Source organism: Leiobunum rupestre, chromosome 1 (assembly GCF_980474605.1).
Source record: "Leiobunum rupestre chromosome 1, qqLeiRupe1.1.hap1, whole genome shotgun sequence".
In the NCBI taxonomy this organism is placed as follows: Eukaryota; Metazoa; Arthropoda; class Arachnida; order Opiliones; family Sclerosomatidae; genus Leiobunum; species Leiobunum rupestre.
Window position 1 is genome coordinate 34,198,160 of NC_143384.1, and position 15,760 is coordinate 34,213,919.

The following is a 15,760-nucleotide window of genomic DNA, read 5'->3' on the forward strand; positions in this document are numbered from 1 at the left end:
TGAAAAAGGTAGGTATTTCGCCGGCTTCCTACCATCACCATTCATTCAATTTACTTCCTATTGCCGACTGGAAATGAACTATGAAAAAGGTGGGCATTTCGTCAGCTTCCGACAATCACCATTCATTTAATTTACTTCCTATTGCCGATTGGAAATGGACTATGAAAAAGGTAGGCATTTCGTCAGCTTCCGACAATCACCATTCATTCAATTTCCTTCCTATTGCCGACTGGAAATGAACTATGAAAAAGGTAGGTATTTTGCCGGCTTCCGACAATCACCATTCATTCAATTTACTTCCTATTGCCGACTGGAAATGAACTATGAAAAAGGTAGGTATTTCGCCGGCTTCCGACACTCACCATTCATTCAATTTACTTCCTATTGCCGACTGGAAATGAACTATGAAAAAGGTAGGCATTTCGTCGGCTTCCTACCATCACCATTCATTCAAATTACTTCATATTACCGACTGGAAATGAACTATGAAAAAGGTAGGTATTTCGGCGGCTTCCGACACTCACCATTCATTCAATTTACTTCCTATTGCCGACTGGAAATGAACTATGAAAAAGGTAGGCATTTCGTCGGCTTCCGACAATCACCATTCATTCAATTTACTTCCTATTGCCGACTGGAAATAAACTATGAAAAAGGTAGGCATTTCGTCGGCTTCCGACATTCACCATTCATTCAATTTACTTCCTATTGCCGACTGGAAATGACCTATGAAAAAGGTAGGTATTTCGCCGGCTTCCTACCATCACCATTCATTCAATTTACTTCCTATTGCCGACTGGAAATGAACTTTGAAAAAGGTAGGCATTTCGTCAGCTTCCGACAATCACCATTCATTCAATTTACTTCCTATTGCCGACTGGAAATGAACTATGAAAAAGGTAGGTATTTCGCCGGCTTCCTACCATCACCATTCATTCAATTTACTTCCTATTGCCGACTGGAAATGAACTATGAAAAAGGTAGGCATTTCGTCAGCTTCCGACAATCACCATTCATTCAATTTACTTCCTATTGCCGACTGGAAATGAACTTTGAAAAAGGTAGGTATTTCGCCGGCTTCCTACCATCACCATTCATTAAATTTACTTCCTATTGCCCACTGGAAATGAACTATGAAAAAGGTAGGCATTTCGTCAGCTTCCGACAATCACCATTCATTCAATTTACTTCCTATTGCCCACTGGAAATGAACTATGAAAAAGGTAGGCATTTCGTCAGCTTCCGACAATCACCATTCATTCAATTTACTTCCTATTGCCGACTGGAAATGAACTATGAAAAAGGTAGGCATTTCGTCGGCTTCCTACCATCACCAATCATTCAATTTACTTCATATTGCCGACTGGAAATGAACTATGAAAAAGGTAGGTATTTCGACGGCTTTCTACCATCACCATTCATTCAATTTACTTCATATTGCCGACTGGAAATGAACTATGAAAAAGGTAGGCATTTCGTCAGCTTCCGACAATCACCATTCATTCAATTTACTTCCTATTGCCGACTGGAAATGAACTATGGAAAAGGTAGGCATTTCGTCGGCTTCCTACCATCACCATTCATTCAATTTACTTCATATTGCTGACTGGAAATGAACTATGAAAAAGGTAGGTATTTCGCCGGCTTCCTACCATCACCATTCATTCAATTTACTTCATATTGCCGACTGGAAACGAACTATGAAAAAGGTAGGTATTTCGTCGGCTTCCGACAATCACCATTCATTCAATTTACTTCATATTGCCGACTGGAAACGAACTATGAAAAAGATAGGTATTTCGTCGGCTTCCTACGATCAACATTGATTCAATTTACTTCATATTGCCGACTGGAAATGAACTATGAAAAAGGTAGGCATTTCGTCGGCTTCCTACCATCACCATTCATTCAATTTACTTCATATTGCCGACTGGAAATGAACTATGAAAAAGGTAGGTATTTCGACGGCTTTCTACCATCACCATTCATTCAATTTACTTCCTATTGCCGACTAGAAATGAACTATGAAAAAGTGAGGTATTTCGACGGCTTTCTACCATTACCATTCATTCAATTTACTTCATATTGCCGACAGGAAATGAACTATGAAAAAGGTAGGTATTTCGCCGGCTTCCTACCATCACCATTCATTCAATTTACTTCATATTGCCGACTGGAAACGAACTATGAAAAAGGTAGGTATTTCGTCGGCTTTAGACAATCACCATTCATTCAATTTACTTCATATTGCTGACTGGAAACGAACTATGAAAAAGATAGGTATTTCGTCGGCTTCCTACCATCAACATTGATTCAATTTACTTCATATTGCCGACTGGAAATGAACTATGAAAAAGGTAGGCATTTCGTCGGCTTCCTACCATCACCATTCATTCAATTTACTTCATATTGCCGACTGGAAATGAACTATGAAAAAGGTAGGTATTTCGACGGCTTTCTACCATCACCATTCATTAAATTTACTTCATATTGCCGACTGGAAATGAACTATGAAAAAGGTAGGTATTTCGCCGGCTTCCTACCATCACCATTCATTCAATTTACTTCATATTGCCGACTGGAAACGAACTATGAAAAAGGTAGGCATTTCGTCGGCTTCCTACCATCACCATTCATTCAATTTACTTCATAAGGCCGACTGGAAATGAACTATGAAAAAGGTAGGCATTTCGTCAGCTTCCGACACTCACCATTCATTCAATTTACTTCCTATTGCCGACTGAAAAAGAACTATGAAAAAGGTAGGTATTTCGCCGGCTTCCTACCATCACTATTCATTCAATTTACTTCCTATTGCCGACTGGAAATGAACTATGAAAAAGGTGGGCATTTCGTCAGCTTCCGACAATCACCATTCATTTAATTTACTTCCTATTGCCGATTGGAAATGGACTATGAAAAAGGTAGGCATTTCGTCAGCTTCCGACAATCACCATTCATTCAATTTCCTTCCTATTGCCGACTGGAAATGAACTATGAAAAAGGTAGGTATTTTGCCGGCTTCCGACAATCACCATTCATTCAATTTACTTCCTATTGCCGACTGGAAATGAACTATGAAAAAGGTAGGTATTTCGCCGGCTTCCGACACTCACCATTCATTCAATTTACTTCCTATTGCCGACTGGAAATGAACTATGAAAAAGGTAGGCATTTCGTCGGCTTCCTACCATCACCATTCATTCAATTTACTTCATATTACCGACTGGAAATGAACTATGAAAAAGGTAGGTATTTCGGCGGCTTCCGACACTCACCATTCATTCAATTTACTTCCTATTGCCGACTGGAAATGAACTATGAAAAAGGTAGGCATTTCGTCGGCTTCCGACAATCACCATTCATTCAATTTACTTCCTATTGCCGACTGGAAATAAACTATGAACAAGGTAGGCATTTCGTCGGCTTCCGACATTCACCATTCATTCAATTTACTTCCTACCCTAGTAGCACAAAATCACTGGCCCAACTGTCTTTGGTAAACAGTTGGCCCTTACAGTTGGCAAACCAGTGTTTATCCCGTCAAAATGTCCGACCTGGCCAAATGCAGGTAAAGCCGTCGGTAAATGTTTACGGCCTACTGTTGGCCAACTCTAAAACCACCACTGATTTCAGTCGGCAAAGTGTTGGGCATGCGTTGGGGAGGTTTCCATATTGTATTGTACGTAAAACAGATGGCCAATTTCTGGATATTAGTTGGCCAACTCTAAAACCACCACTGATTTCAGTCGGCAAAGTGTTGGGCATGCGGTGGGGAGGTTTCCATATTGTATTGTACGTAAAACAGATGACCAATTCAGTGGAATTGAGGGTAGATTTTTCTTATATAATGCACCTTTTCAATATGCTTGAAATAATTTATTATTTAGACAAAGTTAAAAAAGTTTTATTTGTGTTTATAAATCTTTACAAAAAAGTTTATTAATAGCTTTTCATTTTAAACAACAATACTTTAAACAACCATAGTTACCGACGTTTTATTTTAAAAAACGTTAAACAATGCGGTTTTATTAAGAAAACTTTTGATCTGCATTAGATCAACGGCCTCTTTTTTCCCTTCCTCCATGTCGATCAGGAGCATACTTCACCCAGCTTTGAATGATTTGAACAATTTGGCTTTCTTTGCTATCCACAATATTTTTTTGAACAGCTCCTAGAAACGTTTTAAAACCTAGTTATTGAATTTGTTTTATATACTCAAAGGTATAAATAGTATGTTCCTTACCTACAACGACGTCCACCAATTTAAGAGTATTAAATGCATACTTTCCATTAACTCCTAACCAATTGAATTTCAAAATTACATCGTGAGCGATTACTTTTTTCAGTACTGTTCGACAACAGTCAGATATTGATTTTCCACCATAAGAAGAAAATTTCCTTATCTAAATTAAAAATTAAAGTAACATTTTAAAGCATTAATGACTTAAAACCATAAATAACAATACTTACAACAAGTTTCCTTAATTCCTTTGATTGCAAAATGTTTTCCAGCTTTTGCAGATCATCCAAGCTACTTATAGGGATATCCGGCATTTCATCTATTTCAATATCTTCATGTTGTGAACATCCTAATTTAGTCAAAAGAAATGTCAATTTCGAATTATACTCGTCCATCCTACTGTTCAGGTCTCCGAGCATTAGCATCACACTTCGTTGAAATTGTTGAATTCCTGTCGTTTTTGAAGTTTGTTGAAAATCATGTGTAGCCGCTGTAGATTGAAAAAATTAATTAGTTATAAGTTTCAATATGTAATTTATACTGAATTCTCACAAGGTGTAGATAGCAAATCATTTTTTCTAGTATCAGAATTAAAGGAACTATTCCTCGAAGCAACAGAGCTATGAAGATAACTGCTTTTGGGAAGTGTAAAGCTATTTATACCTGCATATAATATAAATTAAAATATGATGATTTACTTTAATTTATTTTTCTCAATTATTTATAAATACCTTCTCCATCTGAAAAATTTACAACATCATGGTTTACAAATACATCTCTGGAATTTTCTTTGCCTCCATTTTGACCTTTAAATAAAATAAATTCAATTTAATAAAGTTGCACTGTTTTTTTTTGCAATTTTTACAAAATACCTTCTCTATTTGAAAAATGTCTAATATCTGGGTTTACAATATCGCATCTGGAAAATAGATTTTCTTTGTGTTGATTATTTCTTCTGGAATGTTGAGTGTCGTTGAACGACTGAGTGTTGTTTAACGACTGAGTGTTGTTTAACGACTGAGTGTTGTTTAACGACTGAGTGTTGTTTAACGACTGAGTGTTGTTTAACGACTGAGTGTTGTTTAACGACTGAGTATTGTTGAACGACTGAGTATTGTTGAACGACTGAGTATTGTTGAACGACTGAGTATTGTTGAACGACTGAGTATTGTTGAACGACTGAGTATTGTTGAACGACTGAGTGTTTGATGAGTGACTGTTACTTTTGGAATGTAGACTATTATTGCACGTTGGACTAGTACGTTTGGAGTGCTGCTTTTTGCTGAACACTTGACTATTTTTGGAGTGTTGACTATTGTTGTGGGGTAATTGATGTGTTTTGGAAAGTTGACTAGATTGGTTAGAGTAAGGCAAATCCAAAGCATTTTCATCACATATGCGGCCATTTTCATCTATAAAAGTCATAACACTAATTTTTGTTATCCGTATAATCATAAACTAAATTATTCGTTACCCGAGTCTGAAAAAATCTCATTATCACAGTCAGTGTTTTTAAAAATTGAAGTGAACACTGGAGTTTCTTGTTGCTGAGATACGGTGGAGAGTTGATTCTGAGAAGTGCAACTCTTATTTGAACTTAATTGTCCCGATTTTGCCATTTTTTTGGTGGAATGTTTAACAACACCCTTTCTTGTATTTCGTTCAAATGAGTATTTTTTGGCACTTGGATGGATAGTGTTGGAGGTCTTGACAGATGCTGTCTTAGGAATATCCTTTGATATATTTAAACAATTTTCAAAGTCAAGTTCTTCATGAACTACTTTGTCCTTGACAGGAATAGAGTCTTTCTTTGAAAAATCAACAGGTTCATTTACTGTGGTTTTAGCAACAGGAGTGTTACTCACTAATACGGCAACATCACCTATAATACGTTTAACAAAATTAGTAAAATTCTAAAAATTTGGTGTGTAATGTAATTTATTTACTTTGAGTGGTAGGAACAGGAGGTGGTTTTGGAAGTACCAAGGGTCTTCTCTTGGTTTTGTTAGAATGTTTTACCTTCTTTAAATCTGGTTCATTTTCATCACCATTTGATCCTAAAATATGAGATAAGGAAATATAATTACCTTAAAATAAACCATTTGACAATATACATTTAGACCTAAACTAGTTTACCTGCTTCAGACACATCACTTTCGTACACCTTTTTTGGGGGAAACTTCTTTCTTCGGATTCCACCTCGCCCTAAAACCTCAGTCTCGCTGCCTAGATCTGACGTTTGTTCCGCTCGGCTTAAAAGTTCCCTGCATCCTTCATACGTTTCTACATTTCAAAATGTTTTAATTTCAATATTAAATAAATAAAAATTAAAACCTACTTGACTTTCTTAAGATTTTCCCATCATACAATTTCCAGTTTTCATCTGGGGCTGCACATTCCAAAATTAGTTTTTTCGCATCTAAATTCTTTGGCGGATAATAGCACAAAGTTTCGGTTTTACACCACAAAAAGGGAACTACTTCAACAGTTTTATCTCCAGGAAAACTAAATATTACATACATCTAAAAATATATATATTCAAAGAACATTCATTAAGATGTTTACTAGAAACTCATTATTTACATTTAAATATTTACATAATTCACAAAAAAATTAAATACACAAAAAACACTTTAAATTTCTCAATTAAGTTATTTCACTAATGCGTTTCGAGGGAGTTAAATAAAATTATTGCGAATTTTAAACAGCTACTTTCATTAATCAAACCCATGAATATTTTTCATTAATTATATATAGATTCATCTTAATTTTTTTATGTTTGTTCTGGATATAAACTATTTAACAATAGTGTAGTAATGGAGTTATCGTAACCAAAGTATCCATTTTGTTATGTAATAGAAAACATTTACTTTGCAGTGCTGATAAAGGATAAACCCTAATTAGTTTTGATATTCTACCCCCAAATATACCTAGCTGAGAAGAAGGTAAAGGGTAATCGAAAACATTTTTGTAGAATTTACATAAACTACCCACAATCATTATTGATTCATCTATTTCTGTATTGTAAATGTGTTTAACTACTATAACGTCCCCAGTGCTCAATCTAAAACAATTGTCTGGAGGCGAAATTGTTACAATGAAATTGGAAGTACATGCTTTTTTAAAAGACTTAGCGTTATGTGGAATATGTGTACTACGGTCTTTAAATGGCTTTTTTAGTATAATTTCCCGGTTATGATTCTTGAGGTTTAAATACCCGCATTCATCTACCCTTTTAATTAGTTGTTGTAAGGGTTTGTTGGGCGAACGAAGTTTTTTCTTTAATATCTGTAAATGATTTTCAAAGGGAAATGCGCTGAAAGAATCTAGAGACCCATAATTATTAACATCTAGTTTCAAATGAGTTAATGCATGCACATTTAGAGATACAAATTCTTTTCCATAAAAATCTGGTGCCAAAGATACAAACATATCCAATAACTCACCCGCATAATCTAAATGGGTTTTAATCAAAATTGGCGACGCTAAAATGTATATTGCGCAGTGTAGTAATCGAAAATGTTGAAAAACATCACGAGCAATAATCTCCTTTGATAATATCGGTCCAGTATATAACAAAAACTGTCTAAGTTCTGTCGCTTTCCAGCGATCAATATGTCTTAACGACCTAGGTTTTCTCGCGAATTCACTTGGTACATAAACTCGGGAAGATTCCAATTTATCCGAAAATTCCTTAACCATTTGGCTACTTAACCTCACTACATGTTTACCTTTTTTTACCCAGAAATTTAACATGCGTCTAACTACACCTAAGCAAACTAAATGCATATAATCAAGGGGAAATTGCTTGACTATATCTATATTAAGACGTTCTAATGGACTGCCACCCCCTGCTAAATGATGTTCTTCATTCTCTCTATTACGAAAAGAATGATTGGTACGTAACGTTACCGCTTCCAATTGCGGATCATTTAAGAAAACTGTGCGTCTGGCAAAATAAAATCCCCTAATGGTGCATTTGTCGCAGGACCAATACCCTGTATGACCTTTTGTATGTTTTAAATGAGACCTAGCAGGAGTATCAACAATTATTGGGCCATTTAATGTGCATTTTATAGTTCGCGTACCGTAAAAAAAACCATTTTCTTTAAGCTCTAAAAGCTCATCAATAAATGGATCAAGATATTCATTTAGTGTTTCTGGTTTTGATTCGCCAACAAATACCCCAACAATGAATACCTTTCCAGCAAACCCCCCTGGAAAAGTATAAACTGAAGCCAAAATTGGCCAAAATTGTTTCGCTGAACTTTTAAATAGTGGCACGCCATCAATATTAATAGCAAATGAAATTTCCTGGTCAAAATTAGGTTCAGAATCTAAAAAATCTTGTATGCCTTTACTAAATCCATAATACCAGTAATCCCCATTTGAAATAGACTTAATCCCAGTTACAACTCTTGGAGTTTTTAATAGTGTGCGCGCATCTGCAGGTAATTCATTGTGACCAAACTGTTTAAGTATCGCTAACAAACTGTTAAGTTTAACTGAATCAATATTATGTTCTAAAGACCATGTCCTAAGAGAATCAGATAAATCTGTTACTTCTTCATCTGAAGAGCTGCTATTACTATCAGTTGTAGAATTAGTATCAAAATGATCTAATCTATCCCATGAATTTTCAGAAAAATCTGAAGCATAATTATTAATTATATCGATGTCCCTCTGCACTAATTCCCTATTAAGATTACATTCGGTTGCATTATTCCTTTCAGTTGGTAGTACACCGTTTATAGTCTCGTTATTTGAGTTTTCAGTATCAGTCTCTTGCGTACCCGATACCCGATTTAAAACATCATTAATGTAGTTTGATCGCCTTCTCTGTTTTTGTCTCTTACTTAAGCCATTTACAATGTCTTTGTCATATGAAGAGCCAATTCGGTTAGACTGACTATTACTAGCTCTATCCATTATTAAAATACATAGTTAGGACAGCCTTTAACAGTAAATTACTAGCATAGTTTAAATCAGAAATCAATGAAGTACATAAACAGGAGAGTAAACTTCCCAAACACCTTAAATCATGTGCAGCTTAATTAAAGAAATAAGAAAACATTACTTTGTGTCCAATATAAAATTTCTTTCCTATGAATGAATCCAATCAACAACCATGCAAGGCCTAAAATAAATGTAAAATTAACATCAAACAATTTCATGAAAAATGTTAAATTATAACAATATTTGGTAATTACCTTAAATATTGCCGTTCCTTTATTTAACTGGTCGTTGTCAATACCATTGTTTTGAAGAAATTAAATTTTAAACAATCGTGTATGCTAGGCCTAACGTTTTTCAACAAAGAGACGAAGCACGAGTGCAGCCACTGCAGCTATGCTTTCTTGCTTCAGTAGAAAAATAGCGGGAGAAACTTGAGAAAGTCAGAAAACACAGAAATCTAAAATCAACGTTACTTTAGTGCCATCTATCAAGTATTATCTACTTAATATTTAATTTATTTAATTTTCACCTGCTAAAACGTTTTAAAACTATTTCGTTTCAAATATAATTGTTTTATTTATCTTTTAAAAGTTTTTTATTTTTTTCCTACAAAAATTAAAAACATTGAACTTGTTTTAGTAATAAAATATTAAAATTAAAACATTTAATATTTTTATTGCATTAAAAATAGAACTTTAGCCTCATAATTAGTTATTTATAAGTATATGCGTTAACCAATTTGCGCGGCTTAATTACTCATAATAGAAGTATATAGCTTCTGCTGAGGCTGCTCGCACAACCATTTCTTTAAAAAAATATTTTTCTGACTTAAAAATATCAAAAAGTAAACGAAATATATTTGGTTACTATATAAATTAGCTAATCTGAAAGTTTTTAAATAATCTCCAAAAAAAAACAATATATGATCGAGGGTAAATTGCTCCTAACTGTGCGACTGAGTGCCAACTCAAAAACGGCGTTGGCAGTTGTTTGGCGCATTTCACTTTCCCAACTGCGACTGTCCGCCAACTGTGCGACTCTTTGCCAACTCAAAAACGGACTGCTTGTGCTACTAGGGTATTGCCGACTGGAAATGACCTATGAAAAAGGTAGGTATTTCGCCGGCTTCCTACCATCACCATTCATTCAATTTACTTCCTATTGCCGACTGGAAATGAACTATGAAAAAGGTAGGCATTTCGTCAGCTTCCGACAATCACCATTCATTCAATTTACTTCCTATTGCCGACTGGAAATGAACTATGAAAAAGGTAGGTATTTCGCCGGCTTCCTACCATCACCATTCATTCAATTTACTTCCTATTGCCGACTGGAAATGAACTATGAAAAAGGTAGGCATTTCGTCAGCTTCCGACAATCACCATTCATTCAATTTACTTCCTATTGCCGACTGGAAATGAACTTTGAAAAAGGTAGGTATTTCGCCGGCTTCCTACCATCACCATTCATTAAATTTACTTCCTATTGCCCACTGGAAAAGAACTATGAAAAAGGTAGGCATTTCGTCAGCTTCCGACAATCACCATTCATTCAATTTACTTCCTATTGCCCACTGGAAATGAACTATGAAAAAGGTAGGCATTTCGTCAGCTTCCGACAATCACCATTCATTCAATTTACTTCCTATTGCCGACTGGAAATGAACTATGAAAAAGGTAGGCATTTCGTCGGCTTCCTACCATCACCATTCATTCAATTTACTTCATATTACCGACTGGAAATGAACTATGAAAAAGGTAGGCATTTCGTCAGCTTCCGACAATCACCATTCATTCAATTTACTTCATATTGCCGACTGGAAATGAACTATGAAAAAGGTAGGTATTTCGCCGGCTTCCTACCATCACCATTCATTCAATTTACTTCATTTTGCCGACTGGAAATGAACTATGAAAAAGGTAGGTATTTCGACGGCTTCCTAATATAACCATTCATTCAATTTACTTCATATTGCCGACTGGAAATGAACTATGAAAAAGGTAGGTATTTCGCCGGCTTCCGACCATCACCATTCATTCAATTTACTTCCTATTGCCGACTTTAAACGAACTATGAAAAAGGTAGGTATTTCTTCGGCTTCCGACAATCACCATTCATTCAATTTACTTCATATTGCTGACTGGAAACGAACTATGAAAAAGGTAGGTATTTCATCGGCTTCCTACCATCAACATTGATTGAATTTACTTCATATTGCTGACTGGAAATGAACTATGAAAAAGGTAGGCATTTCGACGGCTTTCTACCATCACCATTCATTCAATTTACTTCATATTGCTGACTGGAAATGAACTATGAAAAAGGTAGGTATTTCGCCGGCTTCCTACGATCACCATTCATTCAATTTACTTCATATTGCCGACTGGAAACGAACTATGAAAAAGGTAGGTATTTCGTCGGCTTCCGACAATCACCATTCATTCAATTTACTTCATATTGCCGACTGGAAACGAACTATGAAAAAGATAGGTATTTCGTCGGCTTCCTACCATCAACATTGATTCAATTTACTTCATATTGCCGACTGGAAATGAACTATGAAAAAGGTAGGCATTTCGTCGGCTTCCTACCATCACCATTCATTCAATTTACTTCATATTGCCGACTGGAAATGAACTATGAAAAAGGTAGGTATTTCGACGGCTTTCTACCATCACCATTCATTCAATTTACTTCATATTGCCGACTGGAAATGAACTATGAAAAAGGTAGGTATTTCGCCGGCTTCCTACCATCACCATTCATTCAATTTACTTCATATTGCCGACTGGAAACGAACTATGAAAAAGGTAGGCATTTCGTCGGCTTCCTACCATCACCATTCATTCAATTTACTTCATATTGCCGACTGGAAATGAACTATGAAAAAGGTAGGCATTTCGTCAGCTTCCGACATTCACCATTCATTCAATTTCCTTCCTATTGCCGACTGGAAATGAACTATGAAAAAGGTAGGTATTTTGCCGGCTTCCGACAATCACCATTCATTCAATTTACTTCCTATTGCCGACTGGAAATGAACTATGAAAAAGGTAGGTATTTCGCCGGCTTCCGACAATCACCATTCATTCAATTTACTTCCTATTGCCGACTGGAAATGAACTATGAAAAAGGTAGGTATTTCGTCGGCTTCCTACCATCACCATTCATTCAATTTACTTCATATGGCCGACTAGAAATGAACTATGAAAAAGTGAGGTATTTCGACGGCTTTCTACCATTACCATTCATTCAATTTACTTCATATTGCCGACAGGAAATGAACTATGAAAAAGGTAGGTATTTCGCCGGCTTCCTACCATCACCATTCATTCAATTTACATCATATTGCCGACTGGAAACGAACTATGAAAAAGGTAGGTATTTCGTCGGCTTCAGACAATCACCATTCATTCAATTTACTTCATATTGCCGACTGGAAACGAACTATGAAAAAGATAGGTATTTCGTCGGCTTCCTACCATCAACATTGATTCAATTTACTTCATATTGCCGACTGGAAATGAACTATGAAAAAGGTAGGCATTTCGTCGGCTTCCTACCATCACCATTCATTCAATTTACTTCATATTGCCGACTGGAAATGAACTATGAAAAAGTAAGGTATTTCGACGGCTTTCTACCATCACCATTCATTCAATTTACTTCATATTGCCGACTGGAAATGAACTATGAAAAAGGTAGGTATTTCGCCGGCTTCCTACCATCACCATTCATTCAATTTACTTCATATTGCCGACTGGAAACGAACTATGAAAAAGGTAGGCATTTCGTCGGCTTCCTACCATCACCATTCAATCAATTTACTTCATAATGCCGACTGGAAATGAACTATGAAAAAGGTAGGCATTTCGTCAGCTTCCGACACTCACCATTCATTCAATTTACTTCCTATTGCCGACTGAAAAAGAACTATGAAAAAGGTAGGTATTTCGACGGCTTCCTAATATAACCATTCATTCAATTTACTTCATATTGCCGACTGGAAATGAACTATGAAAAAGGTAGGTATTTCGCCGGCTTCCGACCATCACCATTCATTCAATTTACTTCCTATTGCCGACTTTAAACGAACTATGAAAAAGGTAGGTATTTCTTCGGCTTCCGACAATCACCATTCATTCAATTTACTTCATATTGCTGACTGGAAACGAACTATGAAAAAGGTAGGTATTTCATCGGCTTCCTACCATCAACATTGATTGAATTTACTTCATATTGCTGACTGGAAATGAACTATGAAAAAGGTAGGCATTTCGACGGCTTTCTACCATCACCATTCATTCAATTTACTTCATATTGCTGACTGGAAATGAACTATGAAAAAGGTAGGTATTTCGCCGGCTTCCTACGATCACCATTCATTCAATTTACTTCATATTGCCGACTGGAAACGAACTATGAAAAAGGTAGGTATTTCGTCGGCTTCCGACAATCACCATTCATTCAATTTACTTCATATTGCCGACTGGAAACGAACTATGAAAAAGATGGGTATTTCGTCGGCTTCCTACCATCAACATTGATTCAATTTACTTCATATTGCCGACTGGAAATGAACTATGAAAAAGGTAGGCATTTCGTCGGCTTCCTACCATCACCATTCATTCAATTTACTTCATATTGCCGACTGGAAATGAACTATGAAAAAGGTAGGTATTTCGACGGCTTTCTACCATCACCATTCATTCAATTTACTTCATATTGCCGACTGGAAATGAACTATGAAAAAGGTAGGTATTTCGCCGGCTTCCTACCATCACCATTCATTCAATTTACTTCATATTGCCGACTGGAAACGAACTATGAAAAAGGTAGGCATTTCGTCGGCTTCCTACCATCACCATTCATTCAATTTACTTCATATTGCCGACTGGAAATGAACTATGAAAAAGGTAGGCATTTCGTCAGCTTCCGACATTCACCATTCATTCAATTTCCTTCCTATTGCCGACTGGAAATGAACTATGAAAAAGGTAGGTATTTTGCCGGCTTCCGACAATCACCATTCATTCAATTTACTTCCTATTGCCGACTGGAAATGAACTATGAAAAAGGTAGGTATTTCGCCGGCTTCCGACAATCACCATTCATTCAATTTACTTCCTATTGCCGACTGGAAATGAACTATGAAAAAGGTAGGTATTTCGTCGGCTTCCTACCATCACCATTCATTCAATTTACTTCATATGGCCGACTAGAAATGAACTATGAAAAAGTGAGGTATTTCGACGGCTTTCTACCATTACCATTCATTCAATTTACTTCATATTGCCGACAGGAAATGAACTATGAAAAAGGTAGGTATTTCGCCGGCTTCCTACCATCACCATTCATTCAATTTACTTCATATTGCCGACTGGAAACGAACTATGAAAAAGGTAGGTATTTCGTCGGCTTCAGACAATCACCATTCATTCAATTTACTTCATATTGCCGACTGGAAACGAACTATGAAAAAGATAGGTATTTCGTCGGCTTCCTACCATCAACATTGATTCAATTTACTTCATATTGCCGACTGGAAATGAACTATGAAAAAGGTAGGCATTTCGTCGGCTTCCTACCATCACCATTCATTCAATTTACTTCATATTGCCGACTGGAAATGAACTATGAAAAAGTAAGGTATTTCGACGGCTTTCTACCATCACCATTCATTCAATTTACTTCATATTGCCGACTGGAAATGAACTATGAAAAAGGTAGGTATTTCGCCGGCTTCCTACCATCACCATTCATTCAATTTACTTCATATTGCCGACTGGAAACGAACTATGAAAAAGGTAGGCATTTCGTCGGCTTCCTACCATCACCATTCATTCAATTTACTTCATAATGCCGACTGGAAATGAACTATGAAAAAGGTAGGCATTTCGTCAGCTTCCGACACTCACCATTCATTCAATTTACTTCCTATTGCCGACTGAAAAAGAACTATGAAAAAGGTAGGTATTTCGCCGGCTTCCTACCATCACCATTCATTCAATTTACTTCATATTACCGACTGGAAATGAACTATGAAAAAGGTAGGTATTTCGGCGGCTTCCGACACTCACCATTCATTCAATTTACTTCCTATTGCCGACTGGAAATGAACTATGAAAAAGGTAGGCATTTCGTCGGCTTCCGACAATCACCATTCATTCAATTTACTTCCTATTGCCGACTGGAAATAAACTATGAAAAAGGTAGGCATTTCGTCGGCTTCCGACATTCACCATTCATTCAATTTACTTCCTATTGCCGACTGGAAATGACCTATGAAAAAGGAAGGTATTTCGCCGGCTTCCTACCATCACCATTCATTCAATTTACTTCCTATTGCCGACTGGAAATGAACTATGAAAAAGGTAGGCATTTCGTCAGCTTCCGACAATCACCATTCATTCAATTTACTTCCTATTGCCGACTGGAAATGAACTATGAAAAAGGTAGGTATTTCGCCGGCTTCCTACCATCACCATTCATTCAATTTACTTCCTATTGCCGACTGGAAATGAACTATGAAAAAGGTAGGCATTTCGTCAGCTTCCGACA

At 36.3% G+C, this 15,760-nt stretch overlaps 1 protein-coding gene across 1 annotated transcript; it reads right to left on the reverse strand.

Annotated features, from left to right (window-relative positions):
• Positions 1–4,058: 4,058 nt before the first annotated feature.
• On the reverse strand, positions 4,059–5,162 carry LOC149962184 (uncharacterized). Its single transcript, XM_090164421.1, has 6 exons — positions 5,153–5,162; positions 4,975–5,049; positions 4,796–4,906; positions 4,474–4,733; positions 4,247–4,406; positions 4,059–4,174 (listed from the first exon to the last, which is right to left on the reverse strand). Exons 1-6 carry the CDS (start codon positions 5,160–5,162, stop codon positions 4,059–4,061), a joined length of 732 nt encoding a protein of 243 aa, XP_090020547.1.
• Between the last annotated feature and the right edge of the window lie 10,598 nt (positions 5,163–15,760).